Raw genomic sequence first — 16,333 nt, 5'->3', positions numbered from 1 at the left:
AGCTGCTGTGATATATTAAATATATAAATTTTTCGGTTCTCCTCCTCTCAGGGTTTGACTTGTTGCAGGACCTGCAGGGCCAGGCGGGGGGCGGTTACTCCATGTCTCCCTGCTCAGACGACAGCTTCCTCTTCCAGGCGGGAGGCGTCGACCGCTGCCTCAACCAGATCTATTCCATCTACCTGGACTCATGATACCAAAAGAAAAGTGGAATCAGAATCACTGCTACGGACAAAAGGCAGCAAATACGATGTGTGGTGGCAGACAATCACAACAATAATATAATGTATATTCAAAGAGACAAATATGCCAGTGGAAGTTTTAATGGTACAACCAAAGTGCAAAATTGCACGAACATGAACTGCCAAAGAGGAAATCTGGTCAAATTATGAATGTAAATAGCAGTGACTTTATTATTCAGAGATGACCACAGCATTTGTGATCTGGATAGAATGAGCTATGAGCTAGTTTGAGCTATTTGGAAAGTCATGTAACTGGTTCTCTGGCTCTGCCACGGATGTTAAACTCAACCAGTGAGTGTCATTCTTCATCCACAGCAGCTTCGCCTACAGGAAATGTTAAAACAATATCTGTCAGAGTGGGATCTTATGATGTAGTGGTTCCCAACATGGACAGATAAATCTGTCGGGCTCGAAAGATGATTAAGAAGATACCAAAGACCAAAACAACACAGTTCTACTTCACAAAATCTATACATTTCTGTTTGACTTTTCTCTAATTGTTGCTTTTTTTGTGTGAAATACCAGATCGTTTTTTTCTTCTTTGGGCAAGTAGCATCATTTTAAGGTGTCACAAGCCAAAAAGGGTTGGGAACCATTCTGTTGTAATGGATGACGAGTTACATCAAGCAGTCCAAGCAATAGAGCAGGGAATAATTTTACATTTTTGGAGACGTGTTTATTGTTTTAATGCCGAGAGTTAGATGAGAACTTCGCTCCTACTGAAAATGTAGCTACAGCCAAGAGAGAGTTTAGCTTAGCATACAGGAGGAAACAGCTAGTCTGGCTCTGTCTAAAGGCAATAAAGTTCACCAACCAGTAACTCTAAACCTCAATTAACACGATATATCTCTAATCTGTACAAAAACTATGTGTAAAAACACAGAGGTTTATGTGCAGGACTATTTCTTGATTACACAACTGTTAAACAACAGCATAAAAGACAATTACATATAAATTCATCAATTAGGGGAAAAAAAGTTTAGTAAAAAAGTTACACAAACAAACAGCCAGTAAAAATACTAACATAAAATTTGACATTAACATAACTGATTTGTACAAACAAACAGGTCTAGTTTCAGATAAAAAGGCAAGTCTATAAATATGTTTTGAGAAAGATTTAAAAGCTGAGACAGTGCCAGCAGACCGAATACAAGAACCAAGGCGCCAGTACAGCAAAAGCTCGATCACCCTTTGACCTTAACGTGGACTCTGGAACAGCAACATGGCCCAAACCAGCAAGTCTTTTGGGACAGTAAGGAGTTAAAAGTTCACTAATGTGCCCTGGCAGCCTTGTAATGCCCTTTGAGTAGTGATTTTAAAAATGGATTCTCAAAGAAATATCCAGAACAAAGAGGCTAAAACTGAGGTGTCGTGCGAGGTACGTTTTATCTGAGCCATGAGTCTGGCAGCTGGGGTGGTATCGATATTCTCATCCAACTCTCTGCAAGAAAGCAAATAAGTGTGTTTACCCGTGTGTCCAACTATTCCTCGAAGGTTGTTTATCAGCAGCCAAATTACATCGCAACCAAAGTGTCATTGAGAAACCTCCAACTGCTTGTTAATGTACATTTATCAGCTGCACGCGAGGTAGCTGCAGTAAAACTGGAGCAGTGCTGCCACCAAGGGTCTGACCGACTGTAAATAAACACACAGTCTGTGGCACAGAGCGGATCGACGTGGATGAGTCCTGGGACGAATAAACTGACACAGAAAACCAAACAACTGCACTAAAATGTATCGTCAGAGGTGCCAACGGTTAAGTTTCAATATGTGTAATGTAACAACGATCAAGGCAGTAGCATAATCTCTTTTTTTTATATTGTTTTCTTTTGTTGCTTCAGCACAGTGCCTTTACATGTCTGTTGTATAGTTTTCTATCAGTGTTATATTCAGAGAGGGAGGTGTGCATTGTTTACAGCAAGTTCTCTGCACTCTTTTCTGTCTCATCACAGAGACTTTAAGAAAATGACCAACCAGAAAATGTTTACACTGATTTTGTAGCAGTTCAGAGTTTTCTTATCGTTGTCATTGAACAGTGTATATAGACTGTATAAAATGCACTTGTCTTTTATATCTAAATAAAAACAAAAATCTGTTTTTATATGTTTGTTTTTTTGGTAGTTTTAGGGCACATTTTCTGGATGAATCAGTTAATTGTTGTAGAAAATTTCACATTATAATTCCCCAGAGGCCCAGATGACATCCTCAAAGTCCATGTTTTAACAGAGAAAACCAAAAATATTTACTTTATTATCAAATATGACAAAGAAATGCAGAGAATCCTGCTTTTTTTCTCTTTATTTGACAGCTGAGAGGCGGAGAGGAGTAAATCTATGCTTAAGGTATGCTTTTAACTTGTTGAATGCTGGTCAATACCGCCATCTATTGGTCATAGATGTAGAACAACAGCAGAGGTACAAAGAGGCTATTTTAATATAAAGTCAAGGTAATTTTTCCTTTCTGAATTTTAAGAGATTTAAAATGTAATTAGTAAACAGTTACTAAGTTCAGTAATAGCCCAAAGAAATAGGATTATAATATTCCTATGATCAGTGACTGTTACGTTGCTGCAGGTGAGTTTTGGCTGCTTTTGATTTAAACATTAGTTATTAAGACTTATTATAATCGCTGACATTTATTTCCTAATGATTTTAATTAGAAATCCTATTGAAGTTCAACTTTATTAATCATTTGTTTTCTTTTTTAAAAACATCAAATCAAAATATAAAAGTATCTGGATGCATACAACAAAAATATACAGATCTATACATGAATATACATGGATAAACAAATAATTTAAGTATCTACCAGAAACTTAAACTCTTAATAGATAACCATACTCTAAAATACTTTATAAACTATCAGTAGGTGGACTTTCAAAATAAAGTGGAACTAAAAATTGTAATCTAAAAGTAACTAAAGCTGTCAAATAAATCTGCATGAATTTACTTCTGAGATGGAGAAATTGCAAAAAAATGAAAATACTCAAGTAAAGTACAAATACTACTACTCAATTACAGTGATTCAATTACAGTTTTTTGGACAATATATTTATTGGATTTTCAAATTTTTCCACAATTATTGCACAAACATTTAGGCTACATAAACACAACAAAACAAAACATAAAAAGAAAACAATAAAAAGAAAAAAAGCTCAGTTAAATGTATCAGTGTAGTTACTTTCCACCACTGATAAATAAACCTACAAACTCTTTAGAGAGTTGGGTGAGAAGCTTATTTCAGCCACCTGGGGGCGCTCTGCGGCCACATCCCTGCAGCAGGCCAGTTAAACTTTATACTGAACTCAGAGAGGCTCAAATCTGTCAGCTACAGTCGCAGATAAACGCACTGAACACTGTGTATAAATAAACACCATTAACACCCCCCCCCCCACACCACACACACACACACACACACACACACACACACACTGTCTGGAAGCTGTATTTCCACATTCCGCCCGGACGGAGACACACCCTCAGATCCGGAGGAGGAGAGCTTTAACCGGGACAGTTGATGGGATGCAGAGAGGAGAAAGACACCGCTGCTGCCGTTGTGGGTGTCAGGTCTCCTCTGACAGAGAGCAGCAGCAGGGATGCCCATCACAGGTAGGAAAACACACATCTGAAAACAGGTGTGCATTCATATTTTTAAACGTTTATCTGTATGTTTGTACTCATTCACACGGGTTCTGCAGTTGTGGTGGGTTATAAGTTGAAATTGTGTTATTATCGGTGTGTTTTGTTCAGAGTTGTAGCCATACTGAATAATATAGAGGCTATGGGCCCCCCAGTGCAGCACCAGCCCCTCCTCAGAAAATGTGACCAGACAGCTAAGAGAGCATACAATTATCTTATCAACTGGATTTTTATACATTTTATTTCTTCTTTCAAGTCTAAGTTTATGTTCTGTAAAGTTTATTTCAGAACTTGCTGCTTAACAGGTGCAAAATCCTGACTTATTTGTGTGTTCTTTACCTTAAATTAGTACGTTTTAATGCTATTAAGTATATAAAATAAGAGAATCAGCCTTTAAGACATGACAACTTTCCACTTTTTGGGACACTTGGATACATCAGTGGTCCTGCAGCTGCAGCTCTGGTTTAATGTAGGAATATTTTATGATGAGAGTTGTATGAAAGGAGAATGGAGACCGTTATTACAGAGGAAGCTCTGCTGCCAGGGAGGATGTAGCAACTCACATTGTTAGTGAGTGAGATCATCCATGTTCTCCAGACTAAAACCTTGCTCCTCTCGCTGGGCACTCACACCCAGAGAGGAGACGGTCCATGAAAATCTGTCTGTTTGGATGAAGGGCCTTCACTCTCACAGCTTTGGCTCGGAGCCTCTGCAAACGGCTGCCAGTGTCTCTTGTCTTGTGTGTGTGTAGTTAAAAAAAAAAAAAAAAAATTCAAAGATTAACTCATCTGTCAATATTTAGACTTTAACCGTTAGACTGTGTTTGTTATCAGGCTGAGATGGGAGTTTGACTCTTTAAGTTATCTTAACTGGTGAATGCATGGGATTAGAAACACATACAAAAGGTCTGACTTCATCCTAACTTTGCTCCTACAAAGTTGTGAACATTTTTGAGCCCAAGTATCCAAATCTAAGCAAATTATTACCAACACGCAACCTCACATATTTTCCTTTTCCTCTTCAGAGGGGTTGAGCTTTGAATGTATCGTCTGTTGATAGCTATCAGTTAGAACAAAAGCTTCTTCAAAGTGCAGTGCAGCATGCAAATAATTACAGAGTTAAAGGATATAAAATGCTCTGTACTATCAATAAATACAGAGCATTACAGGGGGGTCAGTTCATAGTTTGAGATTAAAGTTATGAAGAAGTAAACTAAGTTAAATTCTTTCATGTTTTTATCACACATTCAGTGATTGTTAAGGCTGCTTTATAAATACATTTCACCCAACATGACCTCCCTTGAGAACAAACATGGCCTTTCTTTATCTATTTTCCAGAGGATTTCTGAATAAATCACTGCTTTATAAGTAACCAAACAGCATCACAGAAGGAATAAAGTTTGGTTTTGGTTCACTCTCGCACCTGTTGTGTCATTTCCAGCAGCAGGCAGCTCTAAAAACTGACATTACCTAACTCGACCTGATACCTATCCGGCATCAAACAGCAGACTGACAAAGCTAGCTTTGTGTTTTGTATTCACAGCTTGTTTCTGCTGCCCCCAAGTGGCCAAAAAGTCAGTTATTGCAGCTTTAAGGAACACACTTTACCCCAGGCAACCTTTCAGTCCCTCCAGGAAATTGTCCAATCAGCACACTCTGAGCCATACGTCACAAAACTACTAGCGATTTTTTTTAAATGCCTCAAAACACTGCAACATGCATTGCAAAGTTTTAGAAAAGCTGTTGTTAAATCACACATTTTAGGCCGCAACAATCCCAAAAAAAGCCTGCAAAACCATGGAGGGACTTCCTTTCTTGCATGGAAACATGTAGTTTAGTCTTAAGTCCCTTTAAAAGACATATAATAGGCTACAACGATGTTTAGAATAAACTGTCTCTACTTTCTTCCCCAGGCATGTCACATGATTTCTAAAGGTGGTTTCCCCTCTTTGAATTCAGTCTGTTGCTTCTCACCACCAACTAATGGGCATTTAACTGCAGCTAATGTGGTGAACAGGCCCCCAGTTCTCAGCAAGAAGTTTTGGATTAACTCGTCACTCAGGTTTTCAATGACAGAGTGATTTGTTTTGTACTTGGCTGTCTGTTAATGGACGGCGGAGATCAAATGCTTCCAATCCACGATTTTCTTTTCTGATGTTAATCTACGAGATCCTCGTTTCATGTTGTCGTCACCGTATTGGACTGTGACATTAGATTTCTCTTCATGAGAGAGCTCTGTTCATTGTTCAGCTATGGTGGCTGCTGTCGCTCGTGCCAACCCTCCCAGGTCTTCTGATATTTATTACAAACAAACTGCTGGAAATGTAAACTGTATCACATTCTGTGGCCCGGATTGGAAAGACCTGCCTTCTATGTCATATAGACATATCGCAGTGTGTTGGCTTTAAATATGAGAATTCAAAAAATCTGAGATTATTATTTGGGACAATGTTTCAAGGCAATATAAATAAATATGGGTAACATAATACAGTCTTCTTCATACGTACAATATTTCATCCTTCCATCTACTATACAGATATACACTGCGCTCTCCACATGGTGGATACATTAGATCACTTCTACAAACAACAAAAAGTCAGCTCCAGGCAAAGTTTATTTCCCTTAACACACTTCCTGCATTTGTTTGAGAGACTTGGAGCTCTGCAATCAAGTGAAAATCCACACGTACTCTTCTTATTTCCATGTTTATCGTTTGTTTGGAGCTCCTACTGATTTTTCACATGAAGGTACATTTAATCCAGAAAGGTTTTCTGATATATGCTCAGTCCAGCTCAGCTCACAGACTTTGTGACGCCTTTTTCTAATCTTTTATCTAGCGCCATCATCAGGTCACCTTTTTAACTAATCCAGTACTTTGGACTAATGACAGTACTCAGCTCATTTCCATAAGTAAAAGTATCAATACCACTCTGAAAATACAGCATCAAAATATACTTAAAAGTATCAAGTAGTAAAAGTACTCATTATACAGAATGAGTACTTTTCATCCATCAGAATAATATTTTCATTAGATTATAATGATTAATATATTAATATATTAGAGTACATATCACGCTAATGTTGAAGATGGGACTGATTTTAATTCATTTAATTTAGGGACAGCTGCGTAGCTTAAACTGTCATAATACGTCATATTTTATTTATTTATAATATTGTGTATCGTAGTGTATAGTGTAAAGTACCATACATTGGAAATACCCAAGTACAAGTACCTTACAACTGTACTGTAGTAGGCCACAGTACTCGAGTAAATGTACTTTAGTTACTTTCCACCAGTGTGGCAAATGTTAACGTGCTTACAAGCTAAACTCAGATGGTTAAACGTATAGTGATGGTGAACTTTATACCTGCTGAATGTTCATCATTGAGAGCATGGTTGCATGTCGGCGTTAGCATTTAGCTGAAAGTACCACTGTGCCAATGTACAGCATCTTACATACGTTTTGCATTTAGCAAAAGGAACCCGAGATACGAAACGAGAAAAGAACAGAAGGTCAGGGATGAAGTTGCCAACGAAACAGACATTTTATTACAGTACTACACAGACAGCTAGTATTCAAACAATAAGGAAAGATAAGGAAAGATATTAGCGTGTCTGTTTTCTGAGAGTAACAGACCCCTTTTTATTTCCTCTTGTGTTTTTCACTCTTTCTTTTTGTGGTTGAAGATAGATTGATAGATAACTTTTACGTCAACCTTCAGCAACAGTATCTTCAGGTCAGTGAATTGGTAGAAGCACACTGAGTGTCTCAGACAGCAGCTCTGATTATTTTTAATCAACTGTTTAATTGTTGAGTCCAGCTGACATATTTAAATGTCCTATTTTGTGCAAACCAACAGTCGAGTCCAGTTTTACTTTCATGATCAATTAAACTCCCGTTTATTTTCTTGATAAATCAGTTAATTGTTATAAAATGTCAGAAAACAGTGAAAAATACCCATTATAAATTCCCAGAGCCCAAGACGACATCTTCAAATGTCTTTTTTTTTTGACAGATTATCAACACATTCAGTTTCCTACTAGCAAATATTCACATTATGAGAACCAGTGGATTTTTTTGGCCTGTTTGCTTAAAAAAAAAATCCTTAATTAATCTAACACACAGGTGAAGTGCGGTTTTCATCACGTATACGCTGCAGCTGACGACGCTGGTCCTGTTTAAACCCTCCACTGTATTGAACCGGCCCTGTTGTTGAGGAGTTAGCACATTCCTGCCTCCTCACTGTGGAGCCGCTTTCAGCTCTGTTGTGGTGGGTGAGGAGGACTGATGTCACGACCAAACACGCTCCCTCTCTTGGAAAAAACAGGCCTTGTTTATGTCGACCACATACGCTTTTATGTGCAGGCAGCGTCACCAAGTACATAGGAGCTTTTAGGAAGTCACCAGCAATTAGTTTTTTTTTTAATGTCTCCAACAGCAGCGTTCCCCAAACGTTGTCATGTCACAGCCTCCCAACTAGACACACGGTAGCAATGAAACCTGAAGTTAAAATAGTCATGGAGCTGCATTTTCTATGTGAAATTACAGTGAAATTAAACAGTTTCACATTGTTTCTGGGACGTTCTCAAACCTCGTAATTTACGCTGTATTCCACTGTACACATGCAATAATAAAGCAAAGTCAAGTAAAGTTTGTTCTAGGTCCATCCTACCATTTTTCTACTAATGCATCCATCTATGTATGTAAAATCTCTATGTTAAAAGTATTTCTTTTCATTCTTGAGTTAATTGACTGCAGAAATGTATTTTCTCCAAAAATCCAAGACACACGGCTGCATCAAAGTTACTACAAGGAGTTTTTAACTGGTTATGAAACTCTCCATTTAATACTGATGCCTCATGACCTACATAAACAAACAAACCCATCAGTGAGGAGACTGGCTATTTCTGTATAGTTATTCTTAATGCCAAAAATCGGGTTGGATCGGTGGAATTCCCATGATTCAGACGAAACGAGGGGGTGGAAACGCTTCTGATTGTGTCCACAGGGGCCTGTCCAATTTGTCCCTTGTCAAAGTCGCTCAAATCCTTATGCTTGTCTATTTTTCCTGCTTCTAACATACAATATGAGGACAACATGTTCACTGGCTGCCTAATATATCCTACCCAACCCACTCACAATGAGATAATCAGTTAGATACTGTTATGGCTGATCGGTGTATACTGCATACGTATTTTATTGATTTATGGTTTCCTGTTATCACATTTCTTCTATGTGCTTCTATGTTTTGGTGAAATAAAGACAAATTTACACTCTGTTGACCAATAAAACTGCATTATCTCCTATTCTAATGTATGTATTCAAAGACCTGTCAGTAAATCTGAGAGTGAGCAGGTTGGTTTGAATTCTTTTAGTGGGTTTTGGATCCCTGATTCTGGCTTTAACTCGACTAAGTTTATGTGTGGAGCACAGTGCTTCAGAGAGTGATAAAACAATAAAAGTAAAGTTGAGCAAAGTCATATAGAGTGATATGATATCAAGATATGAGCGTCTGCATAGTGAACAAATACTTGATGCAGGTTTATTAAATGATCTGGTGCATTTTTACATTAGGCTTGAGGAGTTTGCAGTTATATAGAAAACATGCTTGTTGACCGAGGCTCCGGCTTTACCTTCGAGCAATGTTTGTATTATCCCCATCTGCCAATTAACGGCACAGCCTTCACGTGAAAGTCAAAGTAGCATCTGTTTCCTCTCCAACAGCCAAACACTGGACTCCTGATCCCTAGTGACCTGTGTCACCATGCCAACTCCCACGATCCTCACAGCAACCACGAGTCCTCAGAGAAGTTGCTAGGTTTACAAGCCAATTTACATCTGTGCGAGCCTAGATACTGAAAGTGGGTCCCCTCCAGTACTGAGAGAGAGAGAGAGGGACCAGGAGGCAGGTAGGGCTGTCTGAGAAAGAGGTAGAGGACACCTTTGCAATATGGCATGTCACATTTTCTGTTCTATGTTTTACTGTATTTTCTGTTTCAGAGATGGTTTGCCAGCAGGGTGCTCTGCTGATTCTCATGTTGCTGGTGAAGACGGGACTTGTGGGTGGATGTGTGTGTCCAGCAGCCACCATTTTGTCCCAGTCTCCCTCTGAGGTTCCTGCTGACGTCTGTTGCTTGAACTACTCTGGCTCTGCTTTCAGTGCCGTGCTCTGGTCTGTGTTTACCAATGCGACAAACATAGAGACTCTGGATCTCTCCTTCTGTAATATCAGTTCTGTAGATATGAGAGGCAAAGAGGCTTCTACATTGAAGAAGGTTTACTTAGGTCATAATAGACTAACGACGTTGCCAGAGGAGTTTCTGGCCAGCCAGCCCAGCCTGACCGAGGTGGATCTGAGCGGGAACCTGATTCAGGAGCTTCCTGAGGGTTTTCTTCAGGACTCAGACAACCTCCAGAAGCTGTATCTGCAGGGAAACCAGCTACGCATCCTCCCAGGCTCTGTACTTCAGAAGCCCAGCCTGCAAAGGCTGGAGCTGGATGGGAACCCCTGGGATTGCTCCTGTTTGTTACTGGAAGGACTGGAGGAAGGCAGAAAGGTTAATAGGACCACTAAGCTGGAGGATCTGGTGGGAAACCTAACATGCGCGTCTCCCCGGCACCTGGACGGAAGGAGTGTGTTGTCAGTGCGGGTTAGCGATGCGTGCCGCCCAGCTGCCCTCACGGCACTCTTCATTGTGCTCCCTCTTCTCATCCTCTCCGCCTTGGTGCTCTGCTGGTGCTGTGGGAGGAAGAGGAAGAAGAAAGAAGCACCTGTGTGCACCTCAAAGAAGAGGGCTTCCAGCTCCAGCAGCAACGGCCAGAAGCATCGTAAAAAGCAGCAACCTGCGACCACCGGGCAGAGCAAAGCCGTCAGTGAGGGGATCCTGAAGAACGAGCTGCTGCTACGCCCGGCATCCACCCTCCTGGGCAGCACCAGGGACATCTATGAAGAGGTCGAGATTAAGCTGGGCTCAGTGGAGTCTCTTCCTCAAGCCTCCTCAGGCTGTTCCAGCTCCACAGACGGGAAGCTGGGCTCCCAGGGGCCGGACGGGGCCAGCAAGGCAGAGCTGGACACAGTCAGCGTGACAGAAGTGATGAAAGACTCAGCTGACAGGGAGAAGGCTTACATGACCCAGTCCACTGAATACTACAGCCTGGTGCCGGGTATCGAACTGGAGGACTCAGACCACGGCGAGTATGAGAATATCAACCTCTCGTGACACCATCTTAAAGGAATAGTTCAACATTTTGGAAGTTACGCTTTTGTTTTCTTTATGAGAATCAGATGAGTAGATCTGCACGACTCACATGTTAGTCTATGTCTATTTTGTACTCTCACAGCTGAGGTTAAATAGAAGTGGTTGGTGCAACACAACTACTAAGCTTCCTTCAGTTTAGGCTCCCCGTTCAAAGGTCAGCAGTACCAATGGGGCTGTACCCAACTTCTTGCCAATCGAATCGGATTTAGTTGTTAAATACACATTTTTTTTCAGTGCCACTCTAAACTCCGGGCAGCTACATATTTTAGCCTACCTCACGTTTTAATATCTTCATCATCATCTGTCACACAGTCGGACAAAATGAAAGTGTGCGTCCTGCTTATAGTTAGTTATAAAATCTCAGTGCACCACGTAGTATCCATCTCTTATGCCAGGCTGCTGTAGCACTCGCAGAGGACGACAGGAGAGGAGGTTACACAACCGCCTGGCTCAAAAGTGGTTTAGCCAACTTCACTAACAGTCAGTGCCCCGTCGTCCAGCTTCACGCTGTCTAACCATCACTCTTCTCTGCTTCCATCACAGTTAGTTTTCTGGTTTGTGGTTTTTTTTTGGACTCTGTTAGTTTACAACCTGCCATGTGGACAATGGGGCAGCTAAAAAGCAAAGGTGCAAGAGATTCGACTGACAAACTGCGTGCTGGTGCCAAACTGAATAGGCGTGAAAGATTTTTGGAATTCCGTTTAAAATAACAGATTTTGCCATGAAATTACACAGTTTTAATCACTGGTGTGACCATGCCTTTAGAGGTGTTTGCAGGCAGACTTTTAACATCAAGAGCCAGTGTAGCTGTTTTTTTTCTGCTTCAAATGTTTATGCTAAGCTAAGCTAATCACCTCCTGGCTTCATATGTAATGTTGTATCTATCTTCTTGTCTAACTCTCGTAAAAGAAAGCGGCAAAGCGTATTTCCCAACATGTCAAGTTATTCCTTTAAATGCACTAAAGAGAGACAGTGTATGTGTGTTATCTATTGACATAGAGACAGCCTGGTCCGACCGCTGTGGTATCACAATGTAAGAGGAAGTGATTTAATCCGCCGCTTTTCCTGTGGGACCTGAGGAACGCAGTGACGGTTTGAAAGGGAGGCCCCCTTTTTTCTCTCTGGAAAAAACTAGTAATTTTAAAGACACAAAAGACATTTATTCTATTTAATGTTGCACTCCATGCAAATATACTCTTCACTTTGTTTTCACATCTTTTTACAAAGAGACATATTTTTAATCACTGTGTTTATACGTCAAGCAAGCTCTTGTATGTGCTTTCTTTTACCTCACCCAAGTGTAATTGTTAAATGCAATCCAGTTTGACTTGCATACAGGATGTTCTGGATCAGACTCCTTCACCTAAAGCTGCACATCCAGAAACGTAGGTGCTGAACAATGACTAATCCCATCGCAATGCTCACAGTTAATTCAATGTGAAATGTGGAATGTAAAGCTTAGATGAGAAGTCTAAATTTATGTATGTCATTGTTAAGCAAGGATTAAAGGACAGTTGCTTCCTCGTGTTTCATGCCACATACTAAAATGTGCATATTGTTTGGAAAATGCCAGGACGGTCACATTCTAAATGCTGGTTAATGCTGGTTTAAGATAAAAATCTTGCGTAGTGCCAGTTCAGTAAACTGAGATGCAGAGCGTTTTCTGTGCAGCCGTGCTACGACATAATGACACTGGAGAGGAGACCTACACAAAAGACAACACTGAACATCAGGGTCATCGTGGAGGTGCAGGATGCAGACACTTGATTGTTATCTAAGATGTGGAAAACAGACGTCTCACTCTCACACAAGCTGGCTGTGAATGCTAATTATTGTTCGGTGAGAGAGACACAGAGAAAGTGGGTGCAGCTACGGGTGTGGAACTTCCTGGAATTTAAAAAACGGAGGTGTATTTTCCATCAAAGCTTTATTTATCGACATTGTAAAGTTTACTGCATTCAAAATGCCAAAAAGCCCTTTAGGTCAAAAGACAAATGAGTGAATATTGCATTTTGTAATTTTGTACAGTTTCTGCACCAAAAATAACATTTCATAATATACAGGACTGTTGCTACTGGTCACCAAGGTCATGGCCTTTCTTTTGCTTCTTTATATTTATGCAACGATTTTTTTAGCAACCTGACAACCCTTACTGTTGCTATGCCTGTCCTTACTCACACAAGAGATAAGCAGTTTACAGTGATAACAATGGCAGATTTAAGATCATTCTTAGTGATTTTTAAAACAATGGGTTGACAAAAGCAGTCTTCTTTTTTCTATTCTACTATCTTTGTTTTCTTTGGCTGAAGATATGTCAATGGCAGATTGTTATCAGCTTTAGCTCCATTATGTGGTTGAAAACACTCTCAGGTTGACTTCTCAGTGTTTCAAGCAGACATTTGTAAAAGGAGTCTTGAATATGCACTTGATAGCAACATACATGATATGATGCAACAAAGAAAAAAAAAAAGAGACTGACTGACTTTCAGCATTACAAGAGAAAAGGATTTTAGGAGATGTGTTAAACATAATATAACCTCAGGTAATGTTAATGAGTGTCAGCTTCACCAAATCCAGTAAAGAACGGAGATGCTAACATTAGCTCAAACTCCAATTGCAGTCTGGACCGGCAACCACAATATTACAATAAATACTACATGGATGTGCTTGTAGTGAACTGGGCCTTTTTTAACGTAACCCCAAACTAACTACATTAGTTTGTGCTCCTTGGCCAAGGAAGTAATGCACTGAAGGTCCAGTGTGTAACATTTAGGAGAATTTATTTGTAGAATTTGAATATAACATTCATAGGTATGTTTTTAATTAGTGTAAAATCACCAATTGTTGTGTTTTTGTAACCTTAGAAAGAGCTGTTTTTATCTACAGAGGTCCTCTTCTGCGGAGGCCACCATGTTGAACCGCCACATCTGCACTCGGACTCTGAACGGACCGGCTCTAGTTATGGCCCTTTCACATTTTTTGCAAGTTTCGCTGCCCTCATTGTAAAGCTCAACCTTCACCGCTAAATCCTAAACACCGGTCCTTCAAGATAGTGAAGTTGACGCTAGAGCAGAACACACTGTTTATTATGTATATTTGTGATTTTGGTTTTAGAAAGGCTAGAAAAAAGGACACCACCCTCTAAACTATAGCATAGTTCTTGCTATAGAGCCATATAAATCAAATAATTTACAGGCCTGCTGTGCCTATCAATGGTTGCTAAACTGTGATCGGGCAATCGCTGTTCGTTGGAGGGATTTAGCAAATAGTTAAAACCTTAAACATTGGGCTATTTTAGATTTGTGTCTCTTTAGACTCTTTATGGGGTCACCAAGTAATATAAAAAATGCTTTGAAACTGCATTTAGACCTTCATGTTGGGAAATAACATTTATTTGACGCTTAACTGAATTAGGAAAATATGAAAATAGTTCTAAAAATGAAGAGATTTTATTTTTAACCTGTGGTCAGAACTTGAGAGTGATGAGGCCTATGACTTCAGTATTTTCTAAAACCCTGGCTACAGCCAAGATTGTGTAATTTGAAGTGAAATTAGGCCTTATGGCGTGTTTGATGGCTGTGTATCTGATCACAAAACTGCAGTAGAATTAATAATCCTTCTATGTAAAATGGGTATGCTGGTGTGATACTTAATAAAAGCACTGATTTTCATCATGTTAATCCAGGCAGATGCACTATCTTGATTGTTTTGTTTTTTTTGTATGTAAAACATTTCAATATTGTTGACAGAAAAATAAATGCTTTTTTCAAGACTTCTGCCTCAGGATTGTGTATGCTGATGGTGATGACTAACACAAGAGAAGAGAGAAAAACCAAATTGTGTCATTAGTTCAGTGCATTTTTTGAGAACATGCTCCAGATCTTTTCCGTGGCCCCTCAGCTCTTTCTGCCCTGACAATGACCCAGGCCGGCCCCAGCTACCTGAAATCCCACTTTTCTTTTGAGCTCTAATTTCACTCACCGTGGGAAGTTGTAATTACCGCATTGGGTTACCACAAACGATCAGCTCTGAGCTGGTTGCTCTGTCCTGTTCTCAGAGGTATGAGTCCCGACCGGTAGATTCAGTAACTGAGGCCAGGAAATGACTGGGCAGAAAGTTGGAGTATCCATGGATGCCAATCTGGGAGTGTATTTCATCTAGATCAAGATCACAGATAAAGATCACTAGATTTACACAGGATGGAGACACACACGGAAGTGGGAAGTCCTTGTACTGTAGTTTTTTTACATATTTAAAAACATATTGTTACCTTAAAATAAAATGAGCATCACAGAGAACTAAATCAAGACATGGCAGATATACAAGAGAAATCTCAGTAAGAGTGTGCCGTACTAACAGCTGATCCGTACTTTAATGGATAAGGAGCATTACAAATACATACTAACATGGTATTAATTATGTCAGATGTTCTTTTACTGTTTTCTGTCAATAAAAGAGCCTTTGGGTGTCTTTGTTTATGAGGTAAATACAGACAGTCAGGCCTCGGGGCTGAGGCCGACAGCCCTGCTGCACATCACCAGAGCGCCATCTAGTGACGGATGCTTGTGGTGATGAATACGTGAATCTATTAGCAGTAAATGTAATAGATAAATACACTGCGAGGCTACTGCAGCTGAATGAGTGACAAGGATTCAGACAAAGAACAGGGAAGTCCACAGTGGTCACTTGTCCAGGCTCTGATGGAGGATAGATGGGTCCCCATAAATATCCTGTCAGGAGGAGAGCAAACAGAGTCAGAGGATATAAAACATGGCTGGAAAAGAGAGTCTGATTTACAATGCGCTGCTGTAACGATGTGAAAAACAAACAAAGTGAGCAGGGCACAGCGGCCAATGACAAAGGCTGAGAGCTGGGAGGGATGGACCCATCTGACGCTCTGTCTGCATCACACTGTAAAGATGCTTGGGCTGCTGTTATCACAGTCATTGTTGGCTGGAACAGTAAATAACAGTGAAAAGCCTCTGCTGTGCAATCAATCTGTGCAGGTTTTATTTGATTTTCTATGGCAGGTGCATTAGATCTACTTAGATAACAGGTACAAAGTACCGGAAAAGACATGTTAACAGAAATAGTGTGAATTTTTACCGACATGTTAATATTAAAAGATTGTTTTCTACGTTCTAAATATAAATATGATTTTATTTAACCAGGGAATGGCTTCACTGAGATGTT

General features: G+C 40.0%; 2 protein-coding genes across 5 annotated transcripts in view; both read left to right on the top strand.

Moving 5' to 3' along the window:
• Positions 1 to 2,343, top strand: part of LOC127375791 (zinc finger protein GLIS1) — a 47,885-nt gene extending 45,542 nt beyond the window's left edge. For both annotated transcript variants that reach the window (XM_051422100.1, XM_051422171.1), the window contains one exon: positions 52 to 2,343. In XM_051422100.1, the coding sequence (XP_051278060.1) occupies positions 52 to 194 (143 nt within the window). In that variant the 3' untranslated portion in view covers positions 195 to 2,343. The remainder of the gene's footprint in view (positions 1 to 51) is intronic.
• A 1,372-nt stretch (positions 2,344 to 3,715) lies between these two features.
• On the top strand, positions 3,716 to 14,912 carry si:ch211-106k21.5 (leucine-rich repeat-containing protein 26). 3 transcript variants are annotated; one of them, XM_051422927.1, is made up of 3 exons: positions 3,716 to 3,850; positions 9,606 to 9,811; positions 9,882 to 14,912. In XM_051422927.1, exon 3 carries the CDS (start codon positions 9,884 to 9,886, stop codon positions 11,099 to 11,101), a length of 1,218 nt encoding a protein of 405 aa, XP_051278887.1. In that variant the 5' UTR covers positions 3,716 to 3,850; positions 9,606 to 9,811; positions 9,882 to 9,883; the 3' UTR covers positions 11,102 to 14,912. The 3 variants fall into 3 exon arrangements, with proteins under 3 accessions (XP_051278887.1, XP_051278717.1, XP_051278802.1); XM_051422842.1 differs by having other exon boundaries at positions 3,717 to 3,850; positions 9,606 to 9,790; XM_051422757.1 differs by lacking the exon at positions 9,606 to 9,811.
• The last annotated feature ends 1,421 nt before the right edge of the window (positions 14,913 to 16,333 follow it).

This window comes from Dicentrarchus labrax, unplaced genomic scaffold, assembly GCF_905237075.1.
Source record: "Dicentrarchus labrax unplaced genomic scaffold, dlabrax2021, whole genome shotgun sequence".
NCBI lineage: Eukaryota > Metazoa > Chordata > Actinopteri > Moronidae > Dicentrarchus > Dicentrarchus labrax.
Note: the sequence above shows the minus strand (reverse complement) of the source record. Positions and strands in the feature narration are given on the sequence as shown.